We start from the raw sequence: 15,748 nt of genomic DNA, 5'->3' as shown, positions 1-15,748 counted from the left end.
TCATTCTCATGGTTACCCTGACGTTCAAAATGGTTGAGGATATTATTGTGAAATATGCAAGCGGAAGTTGAATGTTTAACTGCGGGCGTGACGCTAACAGATCGCATTAGCTAGAAAAATAATGGCCTCATCGTAGTAAAATACTAGCATGTCGGCTTTATTTGACTTTACATTGAAGACGTCAACATAGCGGACCATGTAAGCTGTTATCTTGACATAGTTGTCCTTTACAGAATATATTTGTTTCATTACCTGGCCGGCAGCTCTGTAGCTTGGACGAGGACAGTGGAAAGCAATGACGCTCAGCAGGATCCGCCGACATCCTCTGACATGTCCAGTTTCGCTCGCCATCTTTCTGCTAATATTGAGTGTGCAGCTGGTGAGAGCAGCCTCTGAAAATGACCCCTACAAAATCCTGGGTGTCAGCAGGAGTGCAAGTCAAGCAGAAATCAAAAAGGCATACAAGACCCTCGCAAAGGAATGGTGAGTTACTGAAATGATGTCCCCTAACAGTAGGCCAGCTGCACCTATGGGCTGCAGCAGGTCCCTCAGGTTAACAGCTGCTTTACGGCTACACAGACATGATTACAGACATTTATGAGCCCCAGAAAAATATATCTATTGTGTTGGTGTGCACCTGAACTAGTGCTAATTAGCTTAACCTATCACCAGACAGTACACCTGAGAGTTGTTTTTTAACCCTCTATGACCCAGCCAGCACTGATATGATTGTATGCATTGCTTTTTGTTTAGGCATCCAGACAAGAACAAGAGCCCTGGAGCTGAGGACATGTTCATTAAGGTTTCAAAGTCATACGAGGTGGGTAAAAGTGAATCATTACATGTCATGTACTCAATATCATAGAAACTCATGCTGGAATCCATAATGACTATGTGGTTCATTCACTCTGTTTCACTTTCTATATCTAATGTTCTTGCTGTTGTTGTCACAGTCCTCTCATATGTGCTTTTCATTGTCTTTTGCACACAGATCCTGTCAAACGAGGAACGAAGGTCCAACTTCGACCGCTATGGGCAGACTGATGATAGCCAGCCAATCGGCCATTCACAGCATCAAGGTTTCCGCGGCTCTCACAACAGCTTCTACTTTGATGAGTCTTTTTTCCATTTCCCCAGGTACAGGTTCAGATTTGTATTGTCTAACATTGAAATAGTTTGTCCCCTGTCTTTTATATAGACTGTCACGTGTTTGTGAAGACACTATTGTTAAAGAGAACCAAACTGGTAAACTTGAAGCTGCTTCTTTTTAGAATATTGACAAAAGCGCTTTTTTTTTAATTCAAAGCATCAAATATGCTTTAAACCAATTTAGTTTGGTGTGACTTCTTTGTCACTGCTTTTGTCAAGGTAAAAAGTATTTTCTTGTGTCTCTTCTGACAAAACTTTTCTTTCTCCACATTCCCATGACCTTGTTTTTAAACATTTATTTCCCGGCAAGCTGCTCTGTCCACATGGAGTGGTTTCAATTAGTCTCCTCCTTCTGTTTGCTTTGGTTATTGATTATTTTATAAAAGACAAACAGCTATCGTCCTAGATCCAAAACTTTGATTTGAAGCGGTTATTGTACTCATCCTAGATTTAGCTAATGAATTGAACAACTGATAAATCAACATAATAGGGATCATCTGCTAGCTCTAACTTCTCAAAAGTGATGATGTGCTAGCTAATCGCCATTTCATGCCATTGTGAAAGGAATACCTTTTGCAATTGTTAATAATAAATGAAGCCATTAACAAAATATCACATTGATCTCTTCTTAGCTAGGAGTGGAATTTGATTAAGTAAAAGTTGAAATAATTGCTAGTTGCAGATGTTGGTTGAGACTTAAAGGAGAAAAGCAGCAGTCTGTTGGCCTAATAAAGAAAGATCTCACTGTCTTGCCTCCTCCAGGTCCAGGGACTTTGCAGACAGCAAGTACCTGCTTCACCACGCGCAGTTTAACAGCGACGTCCTCCCAGACAGTTACAAGAGGCCGTACCTGATCAAAGTGACCTCTGAGTGGTGCTTTGCATGCATCCACATTGAGCCTGTGTGGAAGGAGGCGGTGCAGGAGCTGGAGCCTCTGGGTAAGTCTGCTGTCACTCCCATCAGTCCGCCCACTGTTCAGGAAGATGCTTGGTTCCTCTAAAAGCATCAGCTCATAATGTTTGCTCAGTGGCAGGCCATTAGATAAATGTGTTTTCAAGTGTTAAGATGCTTTACTGGGAGCCAACACCTTGATTAATTATTTATTTGGGTTCATTTAGTTTTTCTTGCCTAATGGAACAAAGAGTAAAGCCAAGGGAAGGATTTAACCAAATGTAAGAATTGTCTGGCACTGGAGATGATTTTCTAAGTTATTTAAGTGATTCTGCTAATTAGATATACAGTTTCCTGTTCCCTACAGACTTCATCTCATTTGTAGTCTTTAATGGTCAAATGCCCTGCCCTAGAAAAATATCCTGCACATTTATGTTCCCAATGCTCTTCACTATGCAAAAGTCACCAGTCTAAACCAGTTGAGTTTTTATTCAGTGAAGATGAATGTTTTAAGATTTATGAAACTAAGCTCAGTACACAATTCTATTTCCAGCTTTTCTTGCTATGAGTGTTTTTTTTCTGTGGGTTTGTCATAATAAGCCACATCTCTTACATGAAACAGTAATTCTACCCATTGTTTATATTAAGTTATTGACAAATAACTAATAAATAATAATATCTCAGATGCAAAGCCTTAGTACAAAATGCCCCTTCAGAGCGATAAGAAAACTTGTTTCAAAGTCTTTCTGCTCAGGTTTTTTTATTTGCTGTTGTATGGATGCACAGATTCAGCGAGATGCTAAAAACAGACTCACTGCATTCATCTTTTATGGACCCTTTCCATTAGGCAGCCCCTCACTTATTTCAAAGACTCAAGTAAAAATCCAACGGCTTGAAGTTGTCTGCTCTGTGTTTCTCTACTGCACCGTTTGAAATCCCTATTTGAACAGCATCCAGTGTGATTTTGCTGAAATATTGGTGCATTTACCGAGACATTTTTCTAAACATAAATGATCTTAAAGACCATGAGTCTGTGGTTGTATGTTCTGTTTTCATCATTGAAAATCACTGGATATCGTGGTGTGAAATGAGTTTCATGCAGCATTACCCCTTCATTGTGACAACACTTCCTCTACTGTATCAGTTGCAATAGCAGTCTATTTTTGCTTTTACACCAGGTGTTGGCATTGGCATCGTGGACCTGGGTTACGAGCGTCGCCTGGCCAACCAGCTGGGAGCCCACCGCGCCCCCTCCATCATCGGGCTGGTGAACGGCAGGGTGACCTTCTTCCATCAGGCTGTGATACGGGAGCACCTGCGACAGTTCATTGACGACCTGCTGCCCCATAAACTGGTGGAAAAGGTAAACGCAACAGATGTAAAATACTGCTTCATGTATGTACCCTCAGATTAGTTAAGCCAGATACCATGCATTTTGTTTCTTAGTTTATGGGACGGATTAGGCCTTTTGAATCTCTGCCATGACAGTATTTTACAGAGAAAATGTATGTTTTAAATAAGGCCTAAATGTCTGCCATTGTGAGCCTGGGTCTGTCTGCAAGTTTTTATATATCTCAACCTTTGCCCGATTCCTAAATCGTTCTAGGCCTGATTATGTAAACATATATTTACAAGTGAAGTTTCTCAAAATGTGAAGTGGTGCACTGTTTTACAATTTGAGCAAAAATACAATGTTTAACTAATTGCCCTTGTTCCCCCAGATCACAGACAACAACTACATTGCTTTTCTGGATAGCTGGCGTGTGGAAAATAAGCCCAGCGTTATTTTGTTTGACCAAGTTCCTGTTGTTCCTCTACTCTATAAAGTAAGCAATGCATTGACGCACACACACATACACACTAAATACTACATTTTATTTACAAGGTTGATGTTGTGGTGTGGCTTCCACCAGTACAAAAGACAGCAGATATATTAAACTCCAGCACCGACTATAGAGCCATCTGTGGGAACAGCTCTTTCTCATTTTTCTGTTCACTAAGAACTCTTTTCATCTATTACATTCATATACTCTGGAAATATTGTTTGAATGACTTAATATGAATAAATGTGTTAAAAAGACGGAGAAAGGGAATAATTCCGGGCCAATTATTGGAACAGTGTGAACCAATCAGATGTCTTCTTTTCAACACATTCCTCTACAATTCGATATATATTTGTATCCTCCAGTTAACAGCCTTTGCCTACAAAGACTATGTGCGCTTCGGGTACGTGGACCAGGGTGAGAAACACAACAATCGGCTCCTGCGGCAGTTCAACATCAACACGTACGCCCCCACCATGCTGCTGTTTAAAGAGGATACTGAGAAGCCTGTTGATATCATCCAGGTAATAACATAAAGAAGTGAACGAATTGGCTGACCATTTTTGTCAATCTGCATTATACTAGTTCTTGCTCTGCACCCTTCACACCCCCTCACTTTCTCTCCTTCAGGCCAGAGGGATGAAGCGACAGATCATGGAGGAGTTTGTCTCCAACAACAAGTTCCTGCAGGTTCCACGGCTGGTCAACCAGCAGCTTTTTGATGAGCTGTGCCCTGTCAAGCAGTTCCACCGACGGAGGAAGTAAGATTTATTTATGTATTTTATATGTTTATGAGCAGGATCTTAAGCCTTTGGACCTGTATTTAATATCTCTCCTACATTGTTATATCGTTGTATGAATTGTTGTAGAAAGGAAAGGAAAAAGCCAAGCCCAGAATTCGAATTTCAAACATCACAAGAAGCAAAACAGAATTGTCAGACAGGCATTACAGCGGGTGAACTGAAACGTTGTGTCTTTAGTCTATTTGCAGCAAGTGAATTGACTGTGAATGTTTTGCAGGTACTGTGTGCTGCTGATCACGGGGGAGGACCAAGCCTTCCTAACAGGCAATAAAGCCTTCCTGGACTTTGCATCGGTCAACAAAAAAGACGTGCTGCGGTTTGCATACGTCTACCAGCGGCAGCAGCAGCCTCTCTGCCAGGCACTGCTCCATAATCAGGCTGCACTCTCCCCCCAGGTCAGTGGCACAAACGCATACAAAGTGCACACGCATGCATCATTCACATGCTCGTCTCGTATGCAAAGATGCAAAAAAAATCTCCTCAAATGCATGACGCAAAGGAAGAAAATGTGTCTTTCAGTTCATTGAGGACAACGAGTGCTTGCTGTAAAACGTTCTATATCCAGCGTATCCAGAATTGGATATGTGTCAGATTACCGATATGTTCACCCTGAGACTCTGTATACAGTGAAAGTGATTTATTTTGCCCGCTGACAGGTGGTGATTCTCGAGAGGCGGAGCCAAGCCGGTAAGGTCATGTACCGCTCTGTGAGTGGTGGATGGAACGGCAGCGAGGAAGATAAATACCGCCTCCACGAACAGCTGGAGATCCTTCAGAAGGACCCCACCTATCTGAGCTCAGACGCCACCCTGCCAGAACTCAACAACGAGATGGCCCCCGTAAGTTTCTACACACACACACACACACACACACACACACACACACACACACACACACACACACACACACCCCTTTAGCGTTGGACTGGAGATGCTGACAGTGATGAATACAACTACAGGTATTCTTTGTGGGTTAATGGAATTGTTTTCTGTTTAATTTCCCCAGATGTTTATCATTCAGTGGATGAATGCTGCCTCTGATTACGTCCTTCAAGTATATGATGACCTTCTCTACTCAAACTGGTAAGACAACACTCGCCCAGCATTAATGCAAACAAGAGTCAGACAGATAAGGTTGTGTACTTTCTGAAATCTATCGGAAGCTTAGTCATGCTTCTGCATCGAGATGCTGCCATAAAATGTACACATTTAGGGTGTCCTGTCATAGCCGCGATGCACCTTTTCTTTTGGAAAAGATGACAGGAAGACTACGAGTGTTAATGGCTGATATGGGCTGCTGTGAGTTTTCTCCTACTTGTTTGGTCAATTACATAATCTCTCCTCAAGGCGCGAGATGATGCCCATCCTGTCGCTGATCTTCTCAGCTCTCTTCATTCTTTTTGGCACCGTCATCATTCAGGCCTTCAGGTGAGAGTGCACCATGACTCTTTTTTGTATTCATTTGAGCATTTGACTTGCAATTCCTTTCATTACAAATATCCTGTACATAACTTGTCGACTAAATCTGCAATCGATGGATCTTTATCTTTTTTTCTTCTAATTCTGCTTGATTATTAGTGGTTTTGACTTCTGTTGAGTCAAATACCTGCTGGATATCATTTCCCTAAGAGTCAGAGCTGCTGGTGTTCACACTAATGATTTCCTTTTTTGATGCATTTTCAGTGAGCCAGGTGAGAGCACACCCCGGAAACCAAAGCCAAAGGAGCAAACGCAGTCCGAGGAAGACGCATCGAGTAGAGCCAGTACTTCAAGGTAATGTAATGAAAGGGAATACGAGATAGACACAGATAGCGGATACTTACTTACTCATAATACAACTTATAACTGGTAACTAAGGAAAACATTGAACAGTTAAATGTCAGAGCGATGTTTCTAAACCTTATTTTGCAGTTAATATATCTTGCTGGCAGGACCCTAGCGTGTCTGAACCAAATTCCTCTCGATAAAAATAACCTTAAAGGGACAATTCACCTCAATATTCGATGTACATATTATTCCTCTTATGTAGTGTCATGGCCTGGCTCTTGGCCATAACAAAGAACCCGGAAAGGACACGATATAAGGAAAGATATTTATTAAAATAAACTCAACTTAACTAAAGAGCTACCACAATGGGATGCGTTAATCAGTAAGATCAGTAGTGTGGGTGTGTGAACATGGTATGAGGGGCCGTACAGGCCGTAATTCATACTGGTCCTCTCACGCACATATATTCTCCTTTTACATACATATATTTTCACTCTTACATACATACATTCTCCTTTTACATACATATATTTTCACTCTTACATACATACATTCTCCTTTTACATACATATATTTTATAATATATGCATGTCTGAAGAGAATATATGTATGTAAGAGAAGAATGTATGTATGTGTGAAGACAATATATGTATGCAAGTGAAGAATGTATGTATGTGTGAAGACAATATATGTATGTGAGAGAAGAATGTATGTATGTGTGAAGACAATATATGTATGTGAGAGAAGAATGTATGTATGTGTGAGAGAAAGTATAGTGGAAACGGAAGGAGTATGGTTGAAATGGAAGGCAGGTCATTCTTGCGCTGTGATTGGCTCAGAAGGTCGAGCGGGGGGCGGGCTCATGTTCAGAACTTCTGATTCAAATCAACATGATGGAGGGAGAGGGTTAGGGTTAGATGACTCCGTGTATCTACGGACCACTTGTTTTTCTTTATTAAACAAGTAAACGGAAGAGTGTCTGCGAGGCGTTTTTGCTTTTTACCTTACTAAATGGTCTAATGGTCATTGTAGCGAGGGGGGGGGGGGGGGCGCGATACTCGCGGAAGTGATTTCAAAACAAAAGCACTCGTTTGCTTGGAACGTTGAACATAATTATAAACAAGGGGAAACAAGGTGAATTTAGCGATCACAACGAAAACGGCCAAGACACACATTGAGCCCAGAAAATGAATGTTATTAAGGCTGTAAATATAGGGCTGTGTCTAAAATGGACAACATTGTTAGGAGATTTAAACTATACAGCGATTCTGCACTGCGGTCACTCAGCCGTCTCTCGCGTTTGTCTTTTCAAATCAGCTGCTCTTCATATTTTACAAATATTTTTTACTGAAAGTTCTTAATAAAACTGACACTGTTGGACTCGAGGGGAGAAGAATAAATGGACAACATTGTTAGGAGATTGAAACTATACAGAGAGCCGTTTTTTCAAATCAGTAGCTCTTCATTTTCTTTTTACAAATATATTTACCACAAGTTCTTCATAAAACTGACACTGTTGGACTCGGTACTAGTTTGACTGCTACTAACGATACATTGAAGTACTTTTACTGTGTACTTTGTGAGAAATACTCTGTCAAAGTCCCCTTCCATATAGTACATAATCTAATGCATCAGTCCGTCCCAGGCGGGAGTTTATAAACCAAAGAGTAACCGCCCTTACGGCACGCTCTGATAAGTAAAGCGAACGCACCCGCAAGGACACCTGGCCAGGGATGTGACAGTTTCAGGGGTTGACCAAATGTTCCTTAAAACCCCTAATGCTTGCTGCAATCTACGCGATTCATCTCCCTCCATCATGTTGATTTGAATCAGAAGTTCTGAACATGAGCCCGCCCCGCTCGACCTTCTGAGCCAATCACAGCGCAAGAATGACCTGCCTTCCGTTTCAACCATACTCCTTCCGTTTCCACTATACTTTCTCTCTCACATACATACATTCTTCTCTCACATACATATATTGTCTTCACACATACATACATTCTTCTCTCACATACATATATTGTCTTCACACATACATACATTCTTCTCTTGCATACATATATTCTCTTCAGACATGCATATTATAAAATATATGTATGTAAAAGGAGAATGTATGTATGTAAGAGTGAAAATATATGTATGTAAAAGGAGAATGTATGTGCGTGAGAGGACCAGTATGAATTATGGCCTGTACGGCCCCTCATAACATGGTGTGGTGCAAGGTCTTGAATGCCAAACTAAGATGAAGGTAAACACATAAATAAGGTAGCTGCTCTCCAAACAAATCCTCCAACAGAGAGAGCGAACAAGACTCTGGCCATTTTTCAATGTCGAGTACACATGCTGCAGAGCCACTATTTCAAGTATACTACGTCATCGAGTGGCGCCGAATGCTGGGCATTTAACATGCATTTAAACTGTCCTTCGGCGCCACTCGATGACGTAGTATACTTGAAATAGTGGCTCTGCAGCAGGTTTACTCGACATTGAGAAACGGCCTCTAGCTCGGGCCTTTCACTCCTCAGCAACCGGCGGTCAGGTGCCCTCAATCAGTGCTGATACGGATGAAGGGAGATCGTTAAAGGGACATACACACACACAACAGGGGAGAGTAAAGCAGGAGCCGTCACAGTAGTTGTATCGGTGTAGATAAAGAAGACTAAAGAAGCTTCTTCGGCTGAACTGTAAACGCTTTAATAGACAAACACGACATCTAGTTTAGATTGTTTTCTTTTTCCTCCCTGTATTCTTCCCTCACTCCTTCTTTCTCATTGGCCGCTGCAGCCGTCCTCCTAAGAAGGACTTTGTGGAAGTGACGGAGCTGACGGACATCACGTACATCAGCAACCTGGTGAAGCTGAGGCCCGGCCACATCAACGTTGTACTGGTGCTCACCAACGCCTCTAAGAATGCCCTGCTCAGGAAATATGCCAAGGAGGTTTTTTCTTTCTCTGGGTAAGTCTCCTCACTACAGTTTTCAAGTTTCTATTATTCTTGTTATTCCTAAAAATAAAAAAAAGGAAGCCTTCCAAATGCAGTCTGTAAATGAGCACTGAATGTGGTTAAAACAACTATGAATGTTGTGTCTACTTGTCTTACCGATGTTTAAGTAACCTGCCTTTTAAATAATGGAACTAAGTGTATATATTGATTAAAAAGAAAATAAACGTGTCCACTAAGGTGCCAATATTGCATATTTTTCACTTGGTCCAGTTAATAACCCTAAACCCCTCTGCCACTACAGGACTCAGACGCTCCACTTCTCCTTCCTTAACGGTGATAAGCACCGCCACTGGATGCCATCGCTCCTTCGCTCGACATCTGACACCATGCCGAGTCATTCGGACGAGGATGAGGAGTCTCCAGACTACGCCGGCCACGTCCTGGCCCTCAACGGCCACAAGAAATACTTTTGCCTCTTTAGACCCGTCTTCACCGGAGACGATCCCAACGACTCAGCGTCTGACACCTCGTCCTCTGAGAGCAGGAGGAAGTCCCGGTCCAGGTCCAGGTCCAGCTCCCACTCTCGGTCCAGGTCCCATTCCAGGGAGGATGGGGTCCCGAAGAGGGGCTCAAACAGGGCCACCACCATAGACGTGCACCACAAGCTGGACAGACTGGGACTGTGGATGGAGAGGCTGATGGAGGGGACCCTCCCCCGGTTACAGGTCACCGCATGGCCCTCTCTTGGCGAAACCAATAACTCCTCCGCAGAGAGCTGAGTTTAAAGTTACAAAGGTGGAATGGTAGCGCACACACGCCTGATGAGGGTCTTCAGCAAGAAAACTGCAGAACAATGTTGCAGTTTTCAAATCATATTTTAGGTTCTGTTTGGTAAAAGTATGTCGTCAAACTAAGCTGTTGCGAGCTTTTTACAGACGTTTTTATTTTATCTGCTAAACAGTTTGAAGCAGATCAAAATGTATGGTTTAGAGAGAGTAGTGTGCTACCACAAACCTTTAACACGCGCATGAGGCAAAGGTTAAGAGTTCGCTGCATGATGCGGCTTCATGTCTTAAGTACAAGGCAAAAGGAGGGAAAAGAAGAGACTCTATAGGAAAAATCAATAGCTGTTACACACACACACACACACACACACACACACACACACACACCACACACACCTTACTCAGAAGCCTCATGGTACTAGCTAGCTGTGTGTGTGTCCATGTATGTATGTGACACATTAACTTCGGTTCCTAGTGTTTTCCCCCCTCTTTTCTCCTCTCGTCTCCATACATTCATTAGATACAAATCTAGCAGCTTGGAATTAGTGCAATTATTTTTGCTCTACTTTGTATCTTTGGACAGCAAGAGCCTCTAAAACTTGACACGAGCCTGACCACATCGTCTATCATGAGTATTTACTTCTGACAGTAGGTGGAAGCAGGTTCATACGAATAGAGGCTTGGACACTAAGCCTGATGCACTGAATTAATAAATATATTTTTTGTTTTTAGATTTTCTTGTTTGTTTTTTTTACTTTTAGGACCTTTTTCAGTTGAGTTTATTGTTGATTTATCAATTGCGGTTGTTGATCTGACAGAAACATTTTTTTATTCCAAGCATTAAGACATAGAGAATAGAGCATTGTTAGCAGCAATAATTATGTAGTCACATAACACTATCTACATTTCATCTACCAAAAGAGCTTATAATTAAAAACATATTTTATTCCTGATGATTTCCGCTCAGAGCCACGTTGCCATGTCCTGCTGCTGTTGTAGGGATTTCATATTTAACATGCTGTCTGCCAAGTTTGAATTCTGATGAAGTTGTATATGATTTTGGGTGGGTAGTACCCAAAATTAAATCTGCCTTTTTGTCTTTTAGCTGTTTTAACTTCGGGCTGGTTTTACCTTTTTTAATAAAAAATCTCTCTGAATCAATGATAAATCCCATCTTATTATACTTGTCCTTTTTAAGGCTGTGCCCTTAAACCACTGTAAATGTCAATGCATGGAATATGTAGACCTAATATCACGAACAATTAAGTGAATTTGCACTGGCAGCTTCAACCCTTCACCCTGTCTCTCTCCCCCTTTTACTCTGTAATTGAATAACTTGCTGCTAAACAAATAATATTTGCAGTACACTGTAACTCATCTTTTTCCCTCTTGTATGTCCTTTGACCTTCATTTGTGTGTATATCCATCTGTAAGAAATTAAGTGTAAATTATTAAAAGAAATGCCTTTAAAACATTTTATTTATTAAAATGTGTGGATATGATACATAATGTTGCTTAATTCTTCTTCATATTAAGAAATGTTGATATCTACAGCAAGGCAGCATTAAGTAACCAAGGCACAATGGATTCTCCAGATACTAGATTGTATAATAATATTACAGAATACATTAGGTAACTTTTAATCATTTGACTTGACATAATCAGCGCATACTAAAAGAACAAATATTTTCCATAAATATAACTACTGCTACACATTAATACATTTTCAGCAGCATGTGCATTATACATGTCTTTGTGTTTTGTACGACAAAACAGGCTCACACTGTTTAAGGAGATGAAAACACTTTCTTCATGTCCAGCTCCTCAGGGCCGAAGGAGACGGGCAGCAGCTCGTCCACGGTCATCTTCCGGTGAGAGCCGTCGGGCTTTGACAGGTACACATCACAGTTTAAACCAAACTGAAGGAAATGGCAAAAAATAAAATATTAAAAGTTGTCTGATTCCATCACAAAGCCTCCCTTCTTTATGGTGTTTTGTGTGTATGGTCATGACTAAAAACCCCAGATGTTTTACCTCTCTAATGAATTGCCTGCAGCCCCCCACATGGCGAGATGAACTGGTCCTTTAGGTCACTGCAAAGAACATATGAGGACACGAAGAAGTTAGGAAATGAAACTCCGGGAAATGTTTTATTGTTGAAATTAAGGACCTTTTAGCCTGATGCTCATCTCAAAATGTCTTAGTGTGATGGACTCTACTATGAAACTTCACAATGCCTCTCATGTTGATCTGTTCTGGTTTTCTCGCTTTTGCTCTAAACATGTCCCCACATTCAAAACTAACACTCCTTTATGTTATACATCTTCTATTTTGAATTTTAAATGCCTAATGATGTAAATAATTCATAGTATTTATTCATGTTCCTTTTTCAGATATAAAGTACAATTTATGATTTCATATTTTTATCATTTAATTTGAATTTGATTCTATTCTATATTTAGGCTTCTTCTTTTTGTACTTGCATTTATTTTTAATCTCATTTTTATCTTACTATGCTTGTGTTATGCACTAATACACCAAAGCAAACTCGTGAAAACGTATCTAGCTATTAAACGTGATTCTGATGGTGCTGAGACTTGAATCCACCTTGCATCACTTGTCAGTCAACCAACTGTTGGGTGTGTAACATATGCATCAGACAGACTTGTTTTGTGTTAAGCAATAAGGGAAGTTTAATGACGTGCAAAGAAAAGTGAGTAATGGTTTGATAAAAACAGGAATGCTGACTGAGAGGGTTCAAAGTTGACATGCAGGGAAATGCCCATATTACAGGAGTGGAAATTACCTGGCAATTGCAATTGCCTTGAAACTTCTGTAGCCTTCAGAAACCGCTTTTGAGATAGCATTCCTTTCAGCACATACACCCAAGTTGTAGCATGCATTCTCTACATTGCAACCTGCCAGGGACACAATCACACTCATTAGTTAGTTTATGAGCAGTGGTGTACAATAACTAAGTAGATTACTCAAGTACTGAATGTACTCTAAATACAAATTTGAGGCACTTGTACTTTACTTGAGTATTTCTATTTAATGATACTTCATACTTCTACCCCACTACAACTCAGAGGTAAATATTGTACTTTTACTCCACTACATTTTCGCAGTACCTTTAGTTACTTTGCAGATATAGATGAATGATAAACAATATGATCAACACTTACATTTAGTTACACCTGGAGTTAATTCACAAGCTACCCTGCAGCATACAAAGTCATTAAAACTAGCTGCACCTTTACCAGCTTTGAGAACACTTTAATGCATCAATGATTACAATCAAAACATTCAATATATATTATTCTTCAATGGGTCACTCTGCAGAATGAGTACTTTAACTGTGTTACTTGAAGTATATTTTGATGCTAATACTTTTCTACTTTTTCTTGACTAACATTTTGAATGCAGGACTTCTACTTGTAACAGAGTATTCCTACACTCTTGTACTTATCCTCATACTTAAGAACAAGATCTGAGTACTTCTTCAACCTCTGAACAAAATGTCAAAGTAATAAAAAGAGGCTCTGTTTACTTATTCTATCGTGTTCAAACTGTTAACAGGTCATTGCACTCAAACCTGTTTGCTAACTATTTACCCCCCAGACATTTTCTGCTTGGGTTAATGTGACTGTTTAAGCCAGGGGTGTCAAACTCAAGGCCCGGGGGCCAAATCCGGCCCGCAAACTCATTTTCTGTGGCCCGCAAGAGCTTGCAAAGAATATAATACGTTTATTATACGGTTTACATGCCGCTTTACAGAAGCACGTTGCCCATAAACTACATATTCCACGATGCATCTTGTTTTGTGACATGCGCACTGAAGAGACTTGCAATTATTTGCCCTAGACTTCTGCTTTTCAGACGTAGTTAATTATTACCATATAATGGATAATAATCCAATGAAGGGGGCAATAATGTAATATAATACATTATTTTATATATATTATATATTTATATATGTATTTGTATATAGTCTTTAAAGTTACAACCGGCCCTTTGAGTGCAACCCTAATGCTAATGTAGCCCGCGGTGAAATTGAGTTTGACACCCCTGGTTTAAGCTTTAACTAGAACAGCAACATGAACAGGAGAGTTGTGTCTTTGCCTCATTTGTTGACAATCATTTGCCATCCCTGTCAGTAAGTGCAATGCTGCAGACGCAAGAGACGCGAGGTCAAAAGGTCACCCTTATCTCATGGAAAGAGTGGTTGATACCTTATTCAACCAATGGGAATGGTTTAGACTCATCCTAGTACGGTTTTAATGACGGGCCTTCTGCTGGGAGACATGTTAAAATATACCTTTCCACAGACCTGACTGTTGTCCAGTAATAATTAACAGTGCTGCAAATTGAAACTGATACTAACTGAAACATCTTGTGGTTTTAATAAGTTCTGTTTCAACACCAAAACAGAAGAAACTCAAACACCAGGTACATCTGATTGGTCTGATAAGACATTTTAGACTTTTACAACACATCCAGATATATTATATTCTTTAAAGTCTACTTGCTGATAATGGCAAATATTAGTATTAGGGGGAAAACAATTTTGAATGCAGATTTCACTGTTAAAACTCAACAGTTGTTTAATTAAACTGGAATTCTTCATGCCAAATATTAACTCTAAACAAGCAATCCAAAGGCCAACTTGTACCTTACCTCTAAAAACAGTGTTGTCCATGGTCAGGAGGGCAGCTCCCACTCTGAACTTGCTGTAGGGACAGTACGCATGCTGCTTGGCCTCCTGAGACTGTTGGATCAGCTTCTCTATTGCTTATGAGACAAGTGTCTGGAGCCTTGGTCGTTAATATGCGTCACAGTGCTGCTGGACTTGACTTGGTCCATGATTGCCCTAGGGGTCTGTAAGGCTGTTTTTGAGTGAAGTCAGTGAGTCTATTGTGGCTCAGCTTTAAATGGCAATGGGACAGAGGGAAGGGGGAGAGGGAGTGGTCCCAACCAATCAATGGCTAGCTGGCTAGGATGGCAACCTACTGTCATAGAGTCAATGGGAGGTGGTTTTGTTGTTGACACATTATGTGCAAACATGACAATCAAGTTCAGGTAACATGCTGTGACCCGTCTGTACGTCAAATTACTATTAATATGTGTTCCTATACGTGTTTTAGATGACCAATAACAGAGTAGACCATTTGAGAAAATATGTGCCTTTATTGTTAAGTCCAGCTTCTATTAGAGTCAAATGGACCAAAAATGATCCCTGAAATGATCGCCAAGACCCTGTGACATGGATTGAAATCATTTCTGGAGAGCACTACAAACACTGTAGCATACAGCAACAGCTCTAATATAAAAAGTGCATTTAGTTGTAGTAGTTTCTGTCAGACGTTTATTTCATAACAACCTTAGTCTTATCGCTCAGGTGATATTCACCTAATGATAAAAAACAAACATTCACACTCATGTGGTGTATGTTACAGATCTTTTTTCAGCCAACGTATTTATGTTTTTTTATAAAAGCAATGTATTAAAGAAAAACAAAAAATGTCCATGAAGGATCCATGGTCCATCCGTTCTTCATCACAGTAGAGTCTTAGGTAAACTGGTTATCG

General features: G+C 40.5%; 2 protein-coding genes across 2 annotated transcripts; one reads left to right on the top strand and one right to left on the bottom strand.

Annotated features, from left to right (window-relative positions):
* Window positions 1-92: 92 nt before the first annotated feature.
* Window positions 93-11,634, top strand: LOC117547514 (dnaJ homolog subfamily C member 16-like). The gene is made up of 15 exons (XM_034218315.1): window positions 93-483; window positions 754-820; window positions 992-1,137; window positions 1,912-2,087; window positions 3,219-3,403; window positions 3,762-3,866; window positions 4,229-4,387; window positions 4,494-4,624; window positions 4,884-5,061; window positions 5,323-5,505; window positions 5,672-5,748; window positions 6,013-6,093; window positions 6,349-6,438; window positions 9,217-9,387; window positions 9,677-11,634. Exons 1-15 carry the CDS (start codon window positions 296-298, stop codon window positions 10,152-10,154), a joined length of 2,415 nt encoding a protein of 804 aa, XP_034074206.1. The 5' UTR covers window positions 93-295; the 3' UTR covers window positions 10,155-11,634.
* Window positions 11,635-11,784: 150 nt separating this feature from the next.
* Window positions 11,785-15,074, bottom strand: cdab (cytidine deaminase b). Its single transcript, XM_034218317.1, is given in 6 exon segments — window positions 11,785-12,079; window positions 12,195-12,221; window positions 12,223-12,253; window positions 12,967-13,078; window positions 14,838-14,951; window positions 14,954-15,074. Coding segments are annotated over 6 exon segments (486 nt in total). The 5' UTR covers window positions 15,024-15,074; the 3' UTR covers window positions 11,785-11,947.
* Between the last annotated feature and the right edge of the window lie 674 nt (window positions 15,075-15,748).

This window comes from Gymnodraco acuticeps, unplaced genomic scaffold (assembly GCF_902827175.1).
Source record: "Gymnodraco acuticeps unplaced genomic scaffold, fGymAcu1.1, whole genome shotgun sequence".
Taxonomy (NCBI): Eukaryota; Metazoa; Chordata; class Actinopteri; order Perciformes; family Bathydraconidae; genus Gymnodraco; species Gymnodraco acuticeps.
The sequence above is the reverse complement of the archived record's forward strand: the minus strand, read 5'-3'. Positions and strand labels throughout refer to the sequence as shown.